At 40.2% G+C, this 21,244-nt stretch overlaps 4 protein-coding genes across 5 annotated transcripts in view; 1 reads left to right on the plus strand and 3 right to left on the minus strand.

Moving 5' to 3' along the window:
• LOC123981093 (prostaglandin D2 receptor 2-like) overlaps positions 1-3,507 on the plus strand; it is a 25,629-nt gene extending 22,122 nt beyond the window's left edge. For both annotated transcript variants that reach the window (XM_046065734.1, XM_046065735.1), the window contains one exon: positions 1,299-3,507. In XM_046065734.1, coding sequence (XP_045921690.1) covers positions 1,379-2,500 — 1,122 coding nt within the window. In that variant the 5' untranslated portion in view covers positions 1,299-1,378 and the 3' untranslated portion in view covers positions 2,501-3,507. The remainder of the gene's footprint in view (positions 1-1,298) is intronic.
• Positions 3,508-3,611: 104 nt separating this feature from the next.
• Positions 3,612-8,185, minus strand: si:dkey-165a24.9 (G-protein coupled receptor 4). Its single transcript, XM_046064993.1, has 4 exons — positions 8,121-8,185; positions 5,856-6,047; positions 4,917-5,762; positions 3,612-4,582 (listed from the first exon to the last, which is right to left on the minus strand). The coding sequence occupies exons 3-4, from the start codon at positions 5,510-5,512 to the stop codon at positions 4,162-4,164; spliced, it is 1,017 nt and encodes a 338-aa protein (XP_045920949.1). The 5' UTR covers positions 5,513-5,762; positions 5,856-6,047; positions 8,121-8,185; the 3' UTR covers positions 3,612-4,161.
• A 4,073-nt stretch (positions 8,186-12,258) lies between these two features.
• On the minus strand, positions 12,259-13,845 carry ugt5g1 (UDP glucuronosyltransferase 5 family, polypeptide G1). The gene has a single exon (XM_046065578.1). The coding sequence runs from the start codon at positions 13,843-13,845 to the stop codon at positions 12,259-12,261; it is 1,587 nt and encodes a 528-aa protein (XP_045921534.1).
• A 4,772-nt stretch (positions 13,846-18,617) lies between these two features.
• Positions 18,618-20,956, minus strand: LOC123980982 (cornifelin homolog). The gene is made up of 4 exons (XM_046065579.1): positions 20,813-20,956; positions 20,330-20,468; positions 19,610-19,770; positions 18,618-19,518 (listed from the first exon to the last, which is right to left on the minus strand). The coding sequence occupies exons 2-4, from the start codon at positions 20,442-20,444 to the stop codon at positions 19,291-19,293; spliced, it is 504 nt and encodes a 167-aa protein (XP_045921535.1). The 5' UTR covers positions 20,445-20,468; positions 20,813-20,956; the 3' UTR covers positions 18,618-19,290.
• Between the last annotated feature and the right edge of the window lie 288 nt (positions 20,957-21,244).

Here is a 21,244-nt window from a genome sequence, read left to right on the forward strand (position 1 = left end):
AAGTGGTGGCGTAGACCCCCTCCTCTGTTCAATGACGGCTTCTCAACCCTGGTGTAGATGGCTTCCTTGACACCTCTTTCAAACCATCCATCTTCTCTATCTAAAATGTGCACCTGGTGGTCCTCAAACGAGTGTCCTCTGTCCTTCAGATGTAAGTAGACAGCAGAGTCTTGACCTGAGGAGTTGGCCCTTCTGTGTTGAGCCATGCGTTTGTGTAGTGGTTGTTTAGTCTCCCCAATATACAGGTCTGTGCATTCCTCACTGCATTGGACCGCATACACTAGATTGCTTTTCTTGTGTTTTGGTGTGCGGTCTTTGGGGTGTACCAGCATCTGTCTTAGTGTGTTCTTGGGTTTAAAAAACACAGGGATGTTATGTTTGTTGAAAATCCTCCTGAGTTTCTCTGATACTCCAGACACGTGTGGAATCACAATGTTGGTGTCTTACAGGTTTCTTGGTGATACAATTACATTTTTTAAATTTAACCGACGCTTTTATCCAAGACGACTTACAATTGCTTTATATGTCAGAGGTCGCACCCTTTTTGAGCATTGGTGGATGTGTCACAACAAAGGCATGTGTGTTATCCACTGCACCATCACCAGACTAAAATGATCAACCTAATTTTATATAAAAAGTATTCCCATCTTTCCCCAGTTAAATTAGGTGCCACTATCAAATAAGGCATGAAAAATGTTCACAGGTTGTAACTAATGATGTTTTTAATTGTTTAATGTTGTTAATTTTGTTAATTCATTTGTTTTTAATGCCTTGTAGCCAATGATGAATAATCCATTAATTGAGATCAACATTTAGATGCCAGGTTGTAAAAAATCCTTGACAACCCAAATTATTTTTATAATGAAATGCTTTCTGTTCTGTTCTATTCACCGTTACTTTCAGTTTTAATGTATTTTTCAGTGGAACACACTATTCAAATGAAACATACTGATCTAATCTGCATACAGAATCCTGACTCAGCTGCAGAAAAACACACCCATGTTTTTCTCACCTCGTCTGCATTTCTTGTTCTCTTTTGGGTGTGAGCAGTGCTGTTTGTGATGCATGTGAAAATATGTTCCATAGACATTTTCTGTTATTTAAGAAACATATGCAAGCTCATTCAGCTACAACGTCCCTGATAACCTCTGCCACCATGAACGCATTATAACAGAGATGTTAGAAAAACTCATTTCCATGTACCGAATTTATTTTCAATTTTAAAATGCTGACAGTTTCTGTCACTTGACATTGTAAATTGCTTGACTAGTTTGACATGTTCTAATCTCCTTTTTTAGATCTCTGCAGTGTGAAGCGGGAGGCTTAAGAAGTTAAAGAACATCAGCTCCATACAACATTAAGACATTTGTCCTTCAAGATGGACAACCACATGGGGAATAGCAGCAGTGGCCCATCAAACGAAACAATGAGTTCTTTGAGCATTTTTACTATTTTCCTCCATGGCGTGTTCTCTTCCATTGGCATCGTAGAAAACCTCCTCATCGTCGGAGTAGTGGGTTTCCATGTCCGCCGCTCTGTAATCAGCATCTGGATCCTGAATCTCGCCGCCTCTGACCTGCTGGCCACCGCTTCCCTGCCCTTCTTCACCCTCTACATGGCCCGCGGCCACACCTGGACGTTGGGTACGACCTTCTGCCGCATCCATTCCTCCATCTTCTTTCTCAACATGTTTGTCAGTGGCTTCCTGCTGGCTGCCATTTCTATGGACCGCTGCCTGGTGGTGCTGAGACCCGTCTGGGCCCAGAACCACAGGAACGTCCAACTCGTGGTGAAGATATGTGGGGTGATTTGGGCCTTGGCTGCAGTCTGCACTATCCCCTTCTACATATTCCGTGACACAATTGAATATAAAGGCAAGATCCAGTGTTACTACGACTATGCTCGATTCCTTCCTGTTAATTCCACTGCTTTATCTAAGCAGCGCAAGGAGGCCTTGGCCTTCATGAAGCTCTTTATAGCCTTCCTGATCCCTCTGCTAATCATCATCCTCAGCTATGCTGCTGTGAACGCTGGCTTAGCGCGGAGAGGCTGCCGACGCCCTTTCCGTTTCGTCCGGCTTGTAGTGGCTGTGGTAGTGAGCTTTGTACTCTGCTGGGCGCCGTACCACTTCTTCATCGTCATGGAGGTGATGTCCCCCAATGGGCATCCGGTACATAAATTTGCAGGCAAGGCACTCCCGACTGCAGCAACCATCGGCTTCCTTAACAGTGTCCTTAACCCCGTTCTGTACGTGTTCAGCTGCCCTGACCTGTGCAATAAGATAAGACATTCTCTGGGTGCGGTGATGGAGAGTGTTCTGGCTGAGGATCTGGCAGACCTGGCCCGACGCCGCAGCACTGTTCGCAGCTCTATCAGCACCAACGATGCTGAGTTAAGGAAGAAGAATTCTATTACAACCTTGTGTCTGAAAACAGACGAGATAGTGCTGAGTGAAAATCCCTGCTCAGAACAGAACGAAAATGTACAGTCAATCCTCTAACAGTGGCAATGCTTTAATTTTACAGCACAGAAAACTGGGCCTGAATTTGCTTTTGATGATATTTTCTGTTAATGGAAACACGAATCCATGTTTACATGTTGTCGTTATAAAATGAGCATAATGTACATTCAAAAGCCTTACTCTCACCAGTACAAGAGTCATACTCACCAACTTGCAACTACATTCATTCACCTCCCATCGCTTCCTAATTCCATTTGTACCATTTTGCTGGGGGTTTTATTTGAATCAACGTCAACTTCTGTCAGTGAACCTTAACACAGATGTTTGAAATTAAACTCCGTTCAACAGCTCTGAAACTAATTGTCACACACATTCATCCATCATCACACATCCATCAGTTTCAGAGCTGTTGAAATGTGTGATGATGGATGAATGTGTGTGACAATTAGTTTCAGAGTCAGCACGTAGGCTCAGTGTGTGAATGGGCGAATGCAATATAGTGTAACAGCGCTTTGAGTGGTCGCAAAGACTAGAAAGGCGCTATCCAAATACAGAGCATTTACATTTCTAAAAGCCATAGATTTTATAGAGATGCATTCAACCTGGCATAATCAATTCTGTGTTGCATTTCATTGACGGAAACTTAATCATTTTCAAAAGATCCATCGGACGTTGTTGTACTAATGGAATAAGTGTCATGGGAATGTACATTATACTAAAATTATCATGTGAACTTTTGGAGTATAAGGCCCACCTCAAAATTTTCTACGCAGTCTTTATTAGCGACAGGGATTTATTTGTTTGTACTTTTGTTGAATGGGCTATACATTATTGCTTCATTATAGTTCATTGCTGTGCAAAAACGCCAAGCTCTCACTAGATGTTATCTAAACAGTATGCTAATTTTATAAATGCTCCCATTGTGTCTATAATACAGTGTGATATGCCTTAAATATGGAATAGTATACTTGCTTCATTGTCCATGTAATGTCTATACTTTTCAAAACTGTGACCTGTCTAAGTATTAATAAACAAAAGGAAAAGCACTCTGCTGTTGCAATATGACACCTTCCTTGCATTTATACCACAGTCATACTTTCGTTTCCAACATGGTTCACACTAATTCTTTTTTTTAAATGAAGCACATCCATCAAGTGATAAAACATGAATTTTTAATCGTTGTAAACACAGCAGTAAAAAAAAACAAACAGTTAAATTGTGAGATAACCACAACGGCTGATTTCCATACACTGGCCATACTCTTCAAACAAATCTGGTAAATACATTAATCAGATAAAGTGTATTCTATTTGGCTGTGTATGTCTAGTTTGAGGCTACAATGGGTATGAAAATCACAAAAGAGCGGATTTTTGTCAGATATGAAACATTGTAATCCCATGTATAATTTTATAGTGTAGAGTTTATGTAAGCAACAGTTTAGGATCTTTTTTTCTTATCTTTCTTTATCTTCTTTGTAATCTACGTGCTACACCGATATGATTCTATTTTCGGAAACTGTATGTATTCGTGAGAGCTAGTGGAAATGTTTTAGCTCAGGAAGTTGAAACAGGCAAATTGGTGTAGTCACTCAAAGGTGAATCTCACAGTGAACAGAAACTGTACACATGCATTTCCACTGGGTGGCACAGTTGGCTTGACTAAATACCATGAGTCAGCTCCACAGTCAAATCCAAGTTATATTATGCTAGAAGATTATTATGTCCAGTTTCACCCTCCCTCTGGTTGTCTGGGTGAGCTCGGAGTCTGAGTGTGATCTTTTTGCTGGTGTTTTGCCCCCTTCCCAAACAGGGCAGGGACCTTTGTAGCTCTAGCCGAGCATCAGGGCACAAGAAGATGTAGAAGAGCGGATCCAGCAGGGTGTTGAGGCTGGTCAGACCGTAACACAGACGATAGATGAGGAAAATGGAGCGCTCCAATCCACACGGCTCATCGGTCAGCAGCAAGGACACGAACCTGTATCCACCCACGAGGTGATAGGGTCCAAACACAGCGATGAAGTTGACGGTGATCACGACTAGGATGCCCACGATTTTGTGCCGCTCATGGTTGGAGAGGGAAGGAGATCGTCGGAGTGTCACCCCAATGTGGGCTGAAGTGTAGCTAAGAGAGGAAGCACAGTTGCAGATGAGAACTCAGCTGTCAACCATCAGATTATATAAAATGGTATGATGTCTTATAAGAACAGGAAAATCAGTGGTTTCCTTCCTCTGTACCACTTATAATAATTAGAAATGCTCAATAAGTCAGTATCACAAGGATTTCACTGCATGTTTTCAGTTTTAACTGTCATTTTAGTTCATGTCACACTTGGCTCCATAAGTGTTATTGTATTATTCCAACTTGACAGAATCTTTACATGAACAGTTTTGGAAGCACGGTATTACACACAGGATAAAACAGAAATATCCTCCCAGGGATCTTGGGGTAAACTCACCCTAATATGACACATGGCAGCAGAAAGCCGAGAGCCACAGTGGTGATCTTGAAGTGGGCATATCCGGGGCTGACTGGGTACTGCTCCAGACACAGCAGTCTGTCAGAGTCAAACACTGACGGCAGCAGCCCACTCAGGCAGAACAGGAAGGTGAGGATCCAAACTGCCACACCGGATACGGCTGCCACCCTGACACTCCGCACCCTTCGGCTGCTCAGCGGGTACACGATGGCCAGGAAGCGGTCCACCGCTATCAGGCACAGGAACATGACACTGGCATACACGTTTACGTAAAACACATATCCCACCAGCTCGCAGGTTAGCTGGCCGTAGGGCCAGCGGTGCGCACCTTGGAGATAAAGGATCCACAGTGGTAGGGTGAGCAGCTGAAGGAGGTCTGAAAGCAGGAGGTTGAGGATGTAGACCAGCTGGCAGCCTCCACCACCTGAGCGGCCAAGGTGGTACAGTCCCCAGAGAGACAGCAGGTTGCTGGGGAGACCCAAAGAGAAGATCAGGCCATAGATGCAGGTCAGGCCAAATGTATCTGTGTCCAAGGGGAGGTTGCAGCTGTCATTGGACATGTCTCTGCAGCTCATGCACCTGACATGGGAAACTAGAGGTGACCCTACTCAGACATGGACTGATACTTGCAGTATAATGAGCCGGTATAGAAATACCCATTCATTCAGTCAAAGCAAAAGAAAAGGGAAGAAGTCTCGGTTGCATCCACTTGTCTTTTGTCCGTTGAGTAATATTCATAAATGCATTCTTCTGTAGAAAAGGTCAGGCTCAAATTTCGTGCTGTCTATCAACCAGCATCCAGGATCCATCAGGGGAAACAAACACCTGCAAACAAGGGAGCAAGGGCATTCTCAGATTTAGTATCAGCAGGTGTATGAGCAGTTAAACCATATAATTCAAATTATGACTTTCACTCACCTCTAAAGGCGGTAAGAGCGACTTTGTTCCACAGAAGCGTCCTGCCCGCTCTGCAGCTGGGTGACCTGTACTCAGAAAATGTTGGGAACACCGTGTCTCCACCAAGCCTTGTCTATTCTCTGATCGTTTCCTCCACAGGAAACCCACTTCTTCAGCTTTAAAGGCAACATCCTGAGGCAGGAGAACGCCTTTCTGCCCCAGAACAAAAACATACACTCTCTCTTTACTCTCCTTACTCCAGTAGTAGGCAGGATGATTAAGGTGGACAGGGGCCGAGAGGGGAGGGACTGATGTAGGCAGTCCACTAATGCCCTTTAGATTATCGGTTGCTGGCTGTGTGCCATTAAACCCATTAACCCTTCATTTTTAAACATGCTTTTCAGCACATTTAAATATATATTTTACAGTGTAAGTATGCAGACTCAAAAAGCATCTAATGTTTTTGTGGGCTTTTGTGTGTTAGGGTTAGGAAAAGAGTTGGCGTTATCAATGTAATTGTTATTGATAAGGTTACAGGTTCTTCTCCAGTGCATGAATGTAGGTCAATGCAAGAATTAGTGTGTGTATCTGATTGTACAAGAGTGGGTTGATGGACAGAAAAGAATAAAACCACAGAAAGAGAGAGAGAGCAAACGAACAGCACTGTAGAATGCAGCACACGTATTGCTGCAAGACAAATGAAGAGATTAAATCACACGCAGTTTCACTGAAAACGCTGTCCTTAAACTAAAAATAACATTAATACAGTTTGTAGACAGTGAATGTGCGTAATTTCCCAAGGGTGAACTTTGCTCAGGCACCCCTGGGAGAAAAAGAAATCTTGCACAATTGAAATTGTTTTGGGGAAGAATGGGTATGTTGAGACAAAGGGTGTTGGGCAGTATTTTTACCACATGGTTTCAAGGGAGGAGGGCCGAATTTGTTTCCTTTAAAATGTCACCGATCTCTGATTTATTGAATAATCTAACATTGAATCTAATAAACTGACCAGTCCTCTGAGAAGGAAGTCATTGCCACATGAGCTTTGCCAGCACTGACTGTTGTGTCACTGAGCTAATACAACCAAAACAAGGAACACTAGGTCAAACAACGTCAAAGCTTAATTGCAAAAGCCACTTCACAGTTCTGCAAAATGAAAATCATACAGGAAGTTGCTGTGTGAAAAACTGTGACATCCTTCTGCCACTCACAAAGTTTTCGACTTTAATAGCTGTAGTACTGGCTAATCAGAATAGAGGAAAAGCAGGACTGATTCAACTGTTAGACCACTAGTAAGCAAAGAAACGGGAAATTACAGTGCTACAGTAAAAGTGATTGAGTGATTAATCACTGTAATTTCCCGTTTCTGTGCTTACTAGTGCTCTAACACTTTATTTATTTATTTATTTATTATATATAAAACCCCATTTTTGGCGTCTATCTTCTTCTGCACCGTTTGTCCTAGAAACTTTGTTCCAACTTCAAAATGTACATCCTGTTCAGGAGATTTATTTTATTACCTGTGTTGCTGATATCTGTAATGGTTGATTTTATATTAATATTTTTATCTGAAAAAAATGAATGTTTTTAAATAGGAGCAAGAGGCTCAACTTTCTTCCAACCTACTGAACTTTAAGAGCTAAATGCTCCGGCATATGTGCAGCTACAGACTCCATTTCAGCTGTAGGTTGCAGAAAAGATGTTGATCTTTCAAAGTTCTATTTGGTGTTTGCTAAAAAAATGTTTAGTAGGAGCTATGCCCTTCCAAAGTGAAGGGTTTTACAGCTTTTAGCAGACTTTAGAGTGTGTCATGTGATCATGTTAGAGGGTGAAGAGGAGGATTTTCCAGACCAGAATTATTTTGTAAACTGCTGCCAGTTGTGTATATTTATCTCCAATAAGAAAAAAAGGCACCAAAATGTGGCCACAAGCCTTGTCTCCCTCAAAATGTCAAAATACTGCTCAGTGGATGTTTAGTTATTTATCTCTGATCCTTAATTGATTGACAAGTCTCAGTCATCTCTCATTCATTCCCTGTTGCAGTAGCAGCTGCACCCTGGGTTCTACCCCTGTCACTAATTCTTTAACTTCCTGTATCTTCCTCCCTGTTAGGAGTTTGGACACAAGATGTATATTTTTATGCTCAGCTACTCAAGTACTAACTAAAGTCCAAAATGATTTTTTTAAGCAAAAAAACTTTTTGTATCAACAAAAGATCACATTATCTCTGTAATAGCAAGCTTGCTGGTAGTGTAGTCAGTTAGATTTCAGACCGTGGAGCAGCACCTCTTATTCCAGTCGTGAGTTCAAATCCCGCAGCAGTGACAATCTCAGGGCGTCCAATACCAACGCTCTCAGAAAAAGTGACAAAATGTAGTTATTTGACGCTAAAGGTACCCTTTAACGTAGTTGTTTGACGTGTGAAATGCCGGGAAGCGTCTCTATGAGACTCTCTGTGGCGTCCTGTACAGACCGGAAGTGCTAGTTAGCTAGCAGTAGCTAGCTAGCTACCTAGCTAGCTACGTTCGTGATAAAGGTGTTGACAGCCCCCCGAAGCCCCTACCCTTACCATAACCGTCAGAAATGTCAGTACCTAAACTTACCTCCCTCGTGTTGCTGCAACGCAACAAACGAGGGCATTTCATACAGACACTGAAGGGTACCTTTAGCGTAAAATCCTTACACTTTGTCACGCTGTCTGAAAGCGTCAGTTATGACACATTGAGATGAGAATGCGTTGTAATAATTGGTTTCAACTTTAAACACCTTTGAACTTGATGATAACAAAAAACTGACCATCAACAAATGATCTGTTTGCTTCAATGGATATGCCCCTTTATAGCTTGCTTGGTTAGAGCACTGGTTTCCCAAACATCTCTTTTCATTCAGACCCAGGTTCGAATCCCACCTCCGGCAGCATTGATAAATGCTTTCAACTTCAAACACCTGTGTGGAGACCATCTTGCAGTGGTCCGTTTTAAATGTGTATGTTGTTAGTCTTTCTAAATGCAGTAGTTGTACATGGAATAAGATTAGTCTGAAGATATGGTTCTGCAAATATCTTCCATTTTTGACGGCTTTATTGTTCTTGAAAACTTACAAAACTTTGAACACATGCCAGAAGAGTCAAAAACCAACAAGAAGTCGGCTATTTTGGTTTTAATTGTCATATTTGGCAATTGACACACTCATCCTAGAGAATTTGTTCGTGCAACTTTCCAGAAATTTTTGCTGTGCAGTCTTATCCCATCAATGATCACATGTTGTTCAAATGGTGAGTTTTGGTCAACCGGGGCAGTCCGTGGCGTGGAATTTCAATGATTTGCCATGAAACAGGAAGTGTACATGCTCACATCTGTACCAAACTTTATGTCAGTGATAATGGTCTCGCCCCCAACACATCTACATGCCAAAATTCAGTTATAGTCATAGCACTACCTACTGGCAACAGGAAGTAAGTCTTGTGTGACATCCATTATGCGATTAAAATACATTTTCTCCACATGACACATAATGTATCATTACTGGGTGCTACTTTGCACCATATAGAGGACACAGGAAGTGACTTTTAAGTATTTTGTGAAGCGTCCAAAGTGTGTGATACTTCAGAGCAATACTACCTGCCGCGCTTTACGTGCTAGGGCCCGTCCAATGCTGATTTCTGCTTCAATATTTAACTGAATTAGTCTGTAGCATGTGATTCTTTTACCTGTAGGAAGCGTTACAGGATTTTAAATTGCCAATGGAACAGTACTTTGCAGCAGCAGCGGTAGCAGTCACAGCTAACAGCTGACAGCTCTCACACGTATCACTTTAGTAAATACCCATTCTAGTTCTGTTATCATTTCTAACACTAAAATAGGAATGAAGAAAGAAATGCTCTTCTAATATCTACATGTTAGGGTCCTTCATAAAGCTTAAAGGAGAAAGGACAAAGGAGAAAAAGGCATGAATTTGCAAAGTAAATGCTGAAGCTCACACTACTGTTGCAACAAATCTAACAGGTCTGCTTGACCTGATCTAAGGTTCTTTTCCAATATCTGCTTCAAAAGCAATTGTATACACCATGATCTTACATTTGTTTCTTGTTTGCAGCTCTGAAGAGATCTCATGATAATACCCAAAATATATTTGCAATCATATAATGTTTTTGATCATCTTAATCTATTTACAGAATGGTGACAAAAAATGACTATAGGTCATTATGATGTGCACATTAGATTGATGTTACCATGACATGTTAGCACTCTGTAAGACTAAGTGCAGAGTGTGTAACAATTTACAACTACTCAGTATGATTGCATAACTTTTGTCAGCATTTTTAAGTGAGATTCCTGCAGAACAGAGTAGAATGAAAATGATTTTGGCTTGGTGTTTCTTGGTGAGGATTGTGTCCCCACAGTCCATGTGAGCTGCCAGTAGGTTCCTCTTCATGCAAAGCATTTGTGTCATACAGGAAGTGGCTGATAAACTCACCATCATCAGGTTGTCTATTTTTTTCTTGTTTTTTGTTAAACTAAAATATGAGATTCTTGATAAACCACTTGAAATGATATACGTATCTACCATATGGCTCTTGTCTTTGTCTGCTACGGCCATGCAATAAATCCTTAGTTTTATTTAAATTTCATCTAATTTCATTACTGTTTGGGTAACATGTTGTACCACCTATCACAAGTATTTTCTCAGGTCAGAGCACTCTGAGAACGTGTTGTGGTGAAAAGTTATAGACTTTACCCCTAAAATAATAATTATTGAAACTATCTAAGAAAAGAAAACAATTCTGACTACGAAGTTTGAAATGAGCAGACTATGATTATGGTCTGGTGTTTTAAAACTAGGGCTGTGTGAAATGTAGAGTTATAGTACTCAAGACTGGTCTTGATCTTGAGACTGGTCTTAAGACCACTTTTTGATCTCGTCTCGGACTCGACCGGATTTGAACTCCATGTTGTCTCGGTCTCAGACATTGGGGAGTCAGGATTTTTTTCAAGACCAGTCAAGGCCATAATTTTGGGAATATCAGTAATTGCTTTTGCATCATCTGATTTATTTGTTAACATCCTAACTTTGATTGGATGGAAAATGTATTGCTTCAGATGTAACCAATAACCCTAATTAAAAATGTGTTGTTACTGTTAATGACTGTCCCCGCAATGGTAAGCATGGAAAAGGAGTGTTGAATAAACATGCTTATGTTAATTTCAGCTCTTAGTGTTTATATATGGGTGTGGATCTTTCAGATCAATTTGAGAAGAACCTATGATCTCATTCCACATTTTATTGTGTGTCATGTGTGACGCCCTGTGGGGTCATGAGTGGGTGTGGCCTGTCTCGCTCTCTCCCTTTTTCTCTCTCGTAGAGGAAGAGCTGATTGCAGTAACTCTGGGCACCTGGGCTAATTGCCCTGTAGAGTATTTGGGATGGTCTTCTCATTCTGCAAAGAGGCTGCTGTCGAGGCCAGGTCAGACCTCCCTGCGGGCCGGCTCCCTGGTTTCCCCTTTAGTTTGTGTTTCTTTGGTTGGACTATTGCTTTGTGGTATTTATCTTGTTTTAGCATATTACAACACCTTTACACATTTACATTCATGCAACCATCATCCTGCACAGACACTACTGAACCCACAGACTACATACCTCATACTTTTATTTTGTTCATTCGAAATAACTATTAATTTGGCTTATTTTTATTAAATAAACATATGTTAACCGTTTACCATGGTGTGTCTCCCTTTTGTTGTGGCCTTTTGAGCCAGGTCATAACACATGTAATGTGGGGAACTGGTCTTGGTCTTGACTCAGTCTCGGTCTTGGTCTCAGCCCCTAAAAGTCTTGGTTTTGTCTTGGTCTCGATAAACTCTGGTCTTGGTCTCGGTTTGGGTGGTCTTGAATACAACACTAGCGAAATGACTAAAATCTTATATCCTGAATAGATCATATCATATCCCAATAACGATACTTATCCCGATATAGAACATTTTATCTAAATTCAATGAAATATTATGAGTGAAACTGTAACTGTGAACTGTAACAGTTACTCATGATATTTCCTCTCTATCATGAAGAAGAATATCCAACTAATAACTAACTTCACCGTGGCGCAAAATGTTGTCCCCTCACGAAAACATATGTGAATATATTCCCCAAAATCTCCCTAGGTGTTGGGTGACCCCTCACTTCTCAATTTCTGGTGCATCTCTGGCAAAAACATTTCAAGATTGTCTGCATGTAAAATAAACATTTCACAATAATTTACACACTGACTGAGACCTTTATTGTCTGGAAAAGGGCTAGAATATGAGGCAGGAATGTTGCTTAACTGCAAATGAGAGTCAGTCACTGTTAACATGTGGATGCCTGAGTGATTCCCCACCCCATAAGAAACACTGGTCATTCATTAAGCCCGAGTCCTGTGGTGAGTCAGTTACTGCGCTTTCATCTTTCTCTTTGACCTTCTGCAGCAGAGAAACCTACAGACTAAGACTGAAGCCCATACAAATGCTCCAATGAGGGCCATAATGAAAACAGCCACATCCAGGCAGAAGTAGGAGTACCAAGGCAGCCTGAAACCTGCTGACTGCAGATGGGCTGCACCTTTGTTCCTGATCACATATTCAATCCAAAAGATTGCAGTGTCTAAAGGGGACATCAGCCGGTCACGGTGTAGCTGTGAGAGACGTTGTATGTTCTTACGGTATGTGGGAGTCTCCAGGAGATCCTTTAGGGCCTCCAGAAAGTCTTCTTTGGTGAGTGATTGGGCCTCTATCACTCGAGCTGCCCCGCGCACCACCAGCCGGACTAGGTTGTCAAACTGGTCAAAGAGGAGGGGCAGGCCCAGAATGGGAACACCGTGGTAAATGGCCTCATACATGCCATTGGTGCCTCCATGGGCTACGAAAACACGAGTCTTGGGGTGTCCCAGGAGGTCGTTCTGAGGCAGCCAGTCCACCAGCAGGGTGTTGTTTCCCAGGGATGAAGGCTTCTCACCCATAAACCTCCATATCACCTTCTGAGGGATCTGAGCAAAAGCAGCAGCGATGGCCTCTGTGATGTCATGAGGCAGGGCTGACACCAGCGTCCCCAGAGACATGACCACCACCCCATGCTCCCCAGAGCTCTGCATGAAGGCCTCCAGCTCAACAGGGAGGGGGCGGGCCTTTTTGCACTGGAACCCCCCTATGTAGACCACGTTGGGCATGGTGGGCCGAGGGAATTCAAAGACAAAATCTGTCCTCACCAGCCAGATATCAGCTGCATACTCCAAAGACAGCAAGTCAGTACCAGGAGGGAAGTGCCGCTGGAGCAGATCTGAGTAAGCAGGGTTAACGATAAAGTGTTGATCAACAACACTCTGGATATGATGTAACATATTCTTGGTCCTTTCCAGAAAATCCATCTGATCAGGAAGTTCACTTCCTGATACGGGGATATACGACGGAGGAGAGGGAGCTATGGTGAGATGGCCCTCCCCAGTATTAATCCAGCGCACATTAAAAACCATCGGTAGCTTGAGGTAACGACCCAGAATAACCCCTAAAGTCAGCGCGGGGTCTGTTAACATTAAGTCAAACTTGCCATCTTGAAGCGTCTTCATAAAAACAGGGTCATCTAACATGATAGCAGCTGATCTAGCAAGGATTACATGAGCCTTTGCCATCATCGATGTCATCATGTTCTGATGGCAGAAGGCGCGTATGAAAGTCGGCAATCTGCGGCATTCTATAACATCTTGTATCATTTTGTTGTACAAACTCTTATCCGACTCGTCCTCCAGAATGCGCACATTTATAGAAGTGTAAATCGTAGAGTTACTCGGTATGTACCAGCTTTCGGCAGAGCGTAGCACAGTGATGTTGTGGCCTCTGGAGTGCAACTCTCTGAGGATCACCTCCATGTTGATCCAGTGGCTCCCATCAACTGGCACAACCAGAATCCTGCTACCACTACAACAAGTGGGCCTGAGAAAAAGGAAGCAGAGCCCTGTCAGCAATACAGGGATCATGTTGGACATTTCCTGGGAGAAACAACAGATATAAATGATTAAGACTTTTTTATTTTGACAAACAAAGGAAAACAGCATGTCTAATTTGTGCAAGTGTAACATGATCTAATTTGTGATATAGTCACACAGAAATCAGAAGACCAAGTGCCACTGTATTCATTTTGTATGGAACTCGAGCGAATTGCTTTGCAAGGCATCGTGGAATTCCAGGCAATGGGGACTGACCAGCCACACAAAACAAGTTAATATTTTAGCACACCAGTTAAAACCATATAGGTTGTAAAATGGCAAACAAATAAATAAACTTGTCAGTACACTGTAAAAATTATCTAGGTGGTTCAACTTAAAAACTTAAGTTCAATTGCTGCCTTAAAAATGTGAGTAAACTCAACTTTAAGAAAAGCTTTGTTTCAACCCATGATGTTATACAATTTGTTTAATTAATGATAATTTGTTGTTTGAACTTAATACTGTGAGTTTAAACAACTATCTATATTACATTGTCCATTCAAGGAAACTTGCTTTCACTTGTCTAACAAACATACTATTCTACACCCCTTCAACTCACATTTTTAAGTTCAGATAACTCAACTTGAAGATTGCCTTTGTTTCAACTCATAAATTTAAGTTCATAAAGTGGATATAACTACAGTGTTCTAGTTGTCCCAATGTTAGTTAAATGAACAAGTTTGAGTTATTCTAACTCATAGTTTCAAGTTAAAGCAACTTAACCAAATTAATACTACTTTCCATTTCAAGTTAAGGGATTTAAATTCTAAATTTGTTTCAGTTTACATCTATAAAGGGCCCTTGTTGTCTGGAACCCTTTCCACCGGTGGCACTAGACTTGTTTACCACAGAAGTGTCTATATTTTGGTTGGAATTTGAATATATGACTTATCTGCAGTGTATAATTAGCAGGGGTGAACAACAGCACCAAATCTTCTGTATCTGTACTCAGAATGGCCGGTGCTTAATCTATAATCTATGGGTGGTATTAACTGGAAGTTATTTAAGCCTGAAATTTCTATCAGAACTTGCTATATTTATTAGAAAACCATTTACAGAACATCCTCAGAATTGAGCTTCAGAGAATAGTAATTGATTTTTTTATATTCATATATTTATAGTTTATAACAAAACAGATATTGACACATTTTACTCTGATGATACTCATAGAAAGTATCTGTACCGGATACTCGTTTTAACCGAGTACTTGCTAAACCCTAATAATTAGTTGATTATGTATATGTTTTTCTCAAACTCAAAAGACGCAGCACCTAGGCAATCCTCATACTGTCACCTTTTTTTTCAACTGATAACTTACATACGTAAGTTCAATCAACACGACAAAAGTGTCAAATAGTCAACACAATGAATTAATGCAAGTTTAACTTTCAAAAACTCATACAGTTGAGTTCAATATCCAAAACTTCTTCAGAACTATTTGAGTTAAAAAGAAGAAGTAAGTTGACATGACTAAATGGGTCTATGATTCTTTTCAGTGTGCATTTGAGAGAGAGAGAGAGAGAGAGAGAGAGAGAGAGAGAGACAGAAAAAAGTCAGTTGTTGAAATATTCATGAATAAAAGAGCCTGTTGCTTGAATATTGTAGACCTTGTTTTATTATTTTGGCAGGTGGAGAAAAAAGAAAATAATAATAATAATTGCACTTTAAACCACATTTGCAATGCAAAGTTATGACAGTGATGTAAAAAATGTCTGCAATAAGATATTGCATACACATAACACACACATCTGACCACAGGTGATGCTGGCTAAGCAGAAGAGCCTTGAAAGTAATTTGGGAGAACAATTAATGACAGCATGTTTAGAACCTGCAGAGACTAAAACTAAACCTTTATCCAACCCTATTTGTGATGCTATTTACATGTGTTTACATATTTTTCATTATTACTGTTATCCTTTGTGTATTATCCTGTTTAAAATACATATTTCATAGTCCACTGGCATTAGCTTAAAATATGTTTAGTTAAAGCAGTTTCTAAGTGTTTCTTTTCGAGATTGTTCTGTTAAATTATTCATTAAATCAAATGCCTTACCTTGTTCCTATATCAAAATCCAGAGATTTGGTTGGAGCTCCAGGTCCTGATTGAGGCAGGATACTATGTGATATCTGTGTTTCCACACAACTTAACCTTTACACACACACAGGCCCTATTCTCCCAGACTAAAGTCCAGTATGTGGACTATAGGTAACTCACTGTGTGTTGTAATTTAGGTCAATGTTAAACGTATCATATAAGCAAGTATGATAGCGCATATTAAATGTGGATTTCTAATTTGAATTAACCAACAAATAGCGTTTTTTGCCAGTGTCTCAATGCAAAATTACTCATCAGTTTATCTCCTGTTCAGTTTAATTTCTTTGGATGACATTTCTTATAGATTCCTAAAAGTTTGATGCACATGACTTTATGTAGTTATGAGAAAACTTCAGGGTGAACAGGGGAAAAATCCCATTGTGGACACAGTCAGAGTGAGACGGGAGTGGCAGGGAACAAGGGTTGGAGGAAGCAGCAAGGTCACACAGTGGAGGGAAAAAAAGTGAGCATTGGTGATTACAATTACTGCACGAGTCACTGTTTAACAGTCATATCAGTGAACCGCAGCCTTCCCCTCCTCTCCTCTGCCTCTGTGGGGTTACATAAACCTGAGCAAGGGAACAAGGGAGCTCAATGTAACTGCAGAATTCAGAGATGAATATATGCAGCTTGTAGCTCATGTGGCTCAAGCAGTTAAAGTCCATAAAGTACATAGGATTGATTTATTTTGCTTGTTCCCTTGCTTCACAGCTTAAGAAGAATCATCACAGTAAACCTGAGCAAAAAGCTAATGTTTGGCTTTATTACTGTGTAGTTAAGGGCTTCTATAATAATAATAATAATAATAATAATAATAATAATAGCTTTTAGTTTCAGTACAGGTAACAAAGTGCTTTACAGCAATCAATGTAAAACAAACATGTTGAATAAAAATTTGTATCAGTGGTTTACAGCAATGAATATATAAAATATAAACAAGTCATTATCGAAATAAAGGAAAAATACATTATGCATCACACATTGAAAGCTATTTTGTATAAATGAGACTTGAGTTGAGAATTAGATGGAATCAGGATTAGACTCTGTATTCAATTACAAATTCAATCGAGTTGGAATTGGTACCATTACATCTTCTTTATTGTCTTAATGTTCTTTATACTCTTATCAGTTCTTTTTCATTACTAGATGATTGCTTTTAAAAAAATATATTATTTAACAAAATAGGATAACAACAGCAAAGTCTGTAATGTTTGTTTCAGCCACCAGCTGAGTTTAATGTATGTGGCAAACTAAGCTAAACAGTTACTAAAGACAGGCCCGAACCTTACCCCTAAGCCTAACCCTAAGAATTAGCTTTAGCCGAGCTAGCACTCTGCTTGTGTAATACCAAAACACAGCTGATAAAGAGCTGGGCAGATTAAAATATCGCATTCTACGTGTTTATGCGTATTAAACAAGCGTGTTGGTAAAGTATTGGCTTTTTACTTTCAAAGGTTTCATTGCACCACGTATGTTGTCATTGATTAGTTGTATGTTGGGCCACATGGAGGTTTCTTCTGGGCCGGATGTGGCTAATCTTAGTTACTATACACGTTATATTTCTGTTGGACTTGCAGAATCAAGTTCATCACAGTAATTATTTCGTTATCATTCATAGCACTTAAATGTTATATTATTAGATTTTGCCAGGTTTCATTTTTGTAATTTTTTTCAGCAAGGCATCTGTGAAGAGTTGCAATGTTAGACTGATATAGAGCTGTGTGTCATCGGTGAAACTGGACATTATGTTTGCAGATGATATTGCCGAGGGGGAGCATATAGTCGGATAATATTAGTTTAGAGCAATCTTCTTCTTTGCCAAAAGTGAAGAAAAAGACACATGAATGACTGGAGCAGGGATGTTGCTGGTAGAGAGAGAGAGAGAAAGAAAACATACACTAAATGGATTTTAAGTTTTGTTTCACAATTAGATGTCTAGAAAAAAAGATTGTAAAGAAAATAAAGGCCAGCTTTATTGTTTGCTTATATTTGTTGTTTGTATGCCAGATGAAAGCTAAGAAAAAGCACAAAAAAAGGTGGTTTAATTATCAAAGCCCCTGACAAGAAAGCAGCAGCAACAATAAAACTATTGTATTATATTTAATTACTTAAACACATTTCTTCAGATAACATATTGTTCATGATGACCAATTATAGATTGATGTTCCTTTGTACCTAGTGACATGCACAACAACAATAAAGTTAAATCTAATCTACTGTTGCACAGTCATTCTAACCATCTAAGAAGTTGAATTCTTGCCTCTGTGTCCATCCTGCAGCCATGTAACACCATATTGACCTCTAGACCTCTCTTAAGATTAAAGAAATAATAGCTTTTATTTGTAGTTTGCAAGTATGAGTTGAAATGAGTGATATTTACTTTTGTGTTAAAATTCCAAATGCCACAGTTTAATAAACAGGAGCCCAGTTGTGTTAAAAACAACACAAAAACAGTAATCTGACCAAACAGTATAAGTAGCTAGGTTCAGAGCTGACAAAGAAAATTGAGGGATCCATATTTATCACGGCTAGGAACAGTGCTGATATTTTGAATTAGAACTAAAAATAGGCCTACCTCAGAGCAGGACATTTCTGAAGCTATTTCTGAAGCATCCTACACATCCTCTCAACAAGCAGTAGAAGATTGCGTTTGAGACAGAAAGGTATCACAGTAACATGAAGTCAAATTATTTATGACACGCCATACATACATTCCAAAGGCTGTGAGACAATCTGAGGCAGGTAAAGAGAAACAAATCACAAGCATTGCATCATGTATTTAAAACAAGCTACATACACCCATATAAAGGCATACATTGTACAGTATGCTAGTAAGTATTATTTTGAGTCTGTCCTTATCTGTTACCAATTTCATTTAAAGAAAAAAAAGAAAGCTTTGAGTTGCAAAAGATGCCCTATTGCTGCAGTTTATGTCTTTTTGTACTTCCAATTGAGTTTTGTCTATGGTGTCACTGAAGTTTAAAATCAATCAAAATCTTAAATCAGGTTAACATTCTATAATTACCTACGTAATGGAATGTGTGTGTATGTTTGTCTCATCTTTTGCCACATGCTGCCAAATCCTAGCAGGTTAGGGCAGCTCTGCAGATGTCATGTGCTGGAGAAGATAGGATGATATTCCTGGATTAGGAAAGTTGATAAAATTCTTTTGCATCTAAAGTCTAAATGTAGACACAAACACGCATTACTTTGAGAATTCTGGGCCATTTAGGACTGGTTTTCCAGATTAGATGTTATGTTTGGGGCTATATGTGTTGTACTGTACAGACTGCCTGATAACACTCTAAAGAAGTAAAAATAAATCAGCAGGATTTTTGGAGAACCAGGAGTCACATGACCGCGTTGGTCACGATACCCTGAGGAGCAGCTGAAATAACTGGCTGAGAAGTGACGACCCCCATCTGGGTGGTCATCATGTATTGTTGGGCACCCAGCTGTACAGGCTGGGCAGGGATGACAGTGAGCACCTGGCTACGTCGCTTGATTTCTCTGGCAATCTGGCACCAGGAGCAGGTGTTGCAGATAGTGGAGTACAAACAGTCACCTGTCATATCTCCCTGAGACACACAAAACAGAAAGACAGTAGCAGCCATAAAAAACTAAAGGAGTGAGGCATCTCTCCGAGTTCTTCCTTTTTTCAAATCTCACCTGGATTTTGTAGCGGTGACGCACTGCAACCCTCATGGACATGGAAACAGGTGGAGTGCATGATGGGATAATCACATCCAGCAGGGGGAGACAGAAACACTCTCCAAATTCAGAGGCAGTGCTGCATGCAAACCAAGGGAAGCACCAGGAGGCAAAGCAACCTGGAACAAGGTTCAGATGGGTTTGCAGTGACAGCAGGTCTTATCTCAAGAGGCAGTAACAGGTTAGGGTTCAAAATAGCCTGGAAGGTTTTGTTAAAGATTTCCGATTAGAACATTCTAAATTGAGAATTTGGTTTACGCATAAAAGGAAAAAACATCTCCTGACTTATTTTCTTAGTAAAGAGGCAACCACAAACCCACAAACTTGATGGAGCGCTGCTGCCGGTCCTTTACTGTATTAAAATTCAATGAGGATTATTAAGTACTCCAGTCTGACTTTGCACTTTTAAAGCAGGTTGCTGTTTATTTCCTGTGAATGTTGACCACCTTTTAATCTGGTTGTGCACAGTTTTCTGCAAAGAAGAATTAAGTTGGGCTGTAGTCCTTAGTGTTGTCTCGGACTTGACTTTAGTGGTCCTGACTACAGATCTAGATAAAGTAAAGACTCAAAATCAAGATTCAAATGTCAGTTCGACAATATTTGCATGCGCAGGTGGAAGGAATAACAAACAATAGGTGTAATGCAAATATCTGCCGTGCTGCAAAGAAAGAGACTTACAGACACTTAAATCATCGAAGCAGCCCCATATGCCTGTGCTCCACTGGTTAGACTGGGCAGCGATCAAAATCGGAGCCTGAGGCTGATTATTGTTGATGAACACATTTGTTGCCATGGTGTTCACTCAAATAAGGAAGGCCTGAAATGAAAACATTTATTTCAGATTTTTCTCATGGGAGACTTTGTACATTCATTGCACCTTTTCAAAGTTGAACTCAAGCCCAAATATCTGAACTCACTCACTGGTTCAGAACCTTTCCTTCCTTCAATTGTTCTGCGTCATGATATGGCTCATTTAAACAATGTTTACACCATTTACTCACATGTCTGGCGTGTACTATCACCTGGTGACAGCTGTTTACTATTAATCAAACCATCTGCTGAACTTCCTTGCATGCACACTGAAAAGTCATTCCTCCTTCTGATCTACAAGCCTATTGTTTTGACAGTTTCTGTGCTACAGCAAAATTCATAAACACTTACCTGATGTTGACACCTCTGCGTGGACACTGGTTTGATCACACGGAGCAAAAGCTGGCATTTAATACTTCAAGGCATGATTTAACCTCGGCAGATTTACATGTGTGGTTTGCATAGGATAGAGCGCTCAGAGATGCAATGTGTTCAAACAAACTTTGAGGTATAAGGGTTTTATTGCACTGTTAAAGAGAATACATAGTACAACTTCCTCCAACTCACATTATCACATTATGTTCTAATTGTAATACAACTTAACCAGTTATACAAGATAGTTATAGTAACAAAATATCTACAGTCAAGGTTAGCAGCTCTGTAAGAGTGTATAAAGCACAGTGTTGCTTTGAGCTAAATGCTAATATCAGCATGTCAACATGGTCACAGTGACAATGCTAACATGCTAATATTAAACAGGTAATATTTACCATGTTCACTATC

The sequence above is a fragment of the Micropterus dolomieu genome, linkage group LG12 (genome assembly GCF_021292245.1).
Source record: "Micropterus dolomieu isolate WLL.071019.BEF.003 ecotype Adirondacks linkage group LG12, ASM2129224v1, whole genome shotgun sequence".
Taxonomy (NCBI): domain Eukaryota; kingdom Metazoa; phylum Chordata; class Actinopteri; order Centrarchiformes; family Centrarchidae; genus Micropterus; species Micropterus dolomieu.

Coding starts and splice junctions, on each gene's coding strand:
- si:dkey-165a24.9 (XM_046064993.1), bottom strand. CDS start 5,512: ATGAGCTGCAGAGACATGTCCAATGACAGCTGCAACCTCCCCTTGGAC. Junction 4,583..4,916: donor CTGCCATGTGTCATATTAGG/GTGAGTTTACCC, acceptor TTCCTCTCTTAG/CTACACTTCAGCCCACATTG.
- ugt5g1 (XM_046065578.1), bottom strand. CDS start 13,845: ATGTCCAACATGATCCCTGTATTGCTGACAGGGCTCTGCTTCCTTTTT.
- LOC123980982 (XM_046065579.1), bottom strand. CDS start 20,444: ATGGCAACAAATGTGTTCATCAACAATAATCAGCCTCAGGCTCCGATT. Junction 19,771..20,329: donor CTTCGATGATTTAAGTGTCT/GTAAGTCTCTTT, acceptor ACCTTGTTCCAG/GTTGCTTTGCCTCCTGGTGC. Junction 19,519..19,609: donor GTCACCGCTACAAAATCCAG/GTGAGATTTGAA, acceptor TGTGTGTCTCAG/GGAGATATGACAGGTGACTG.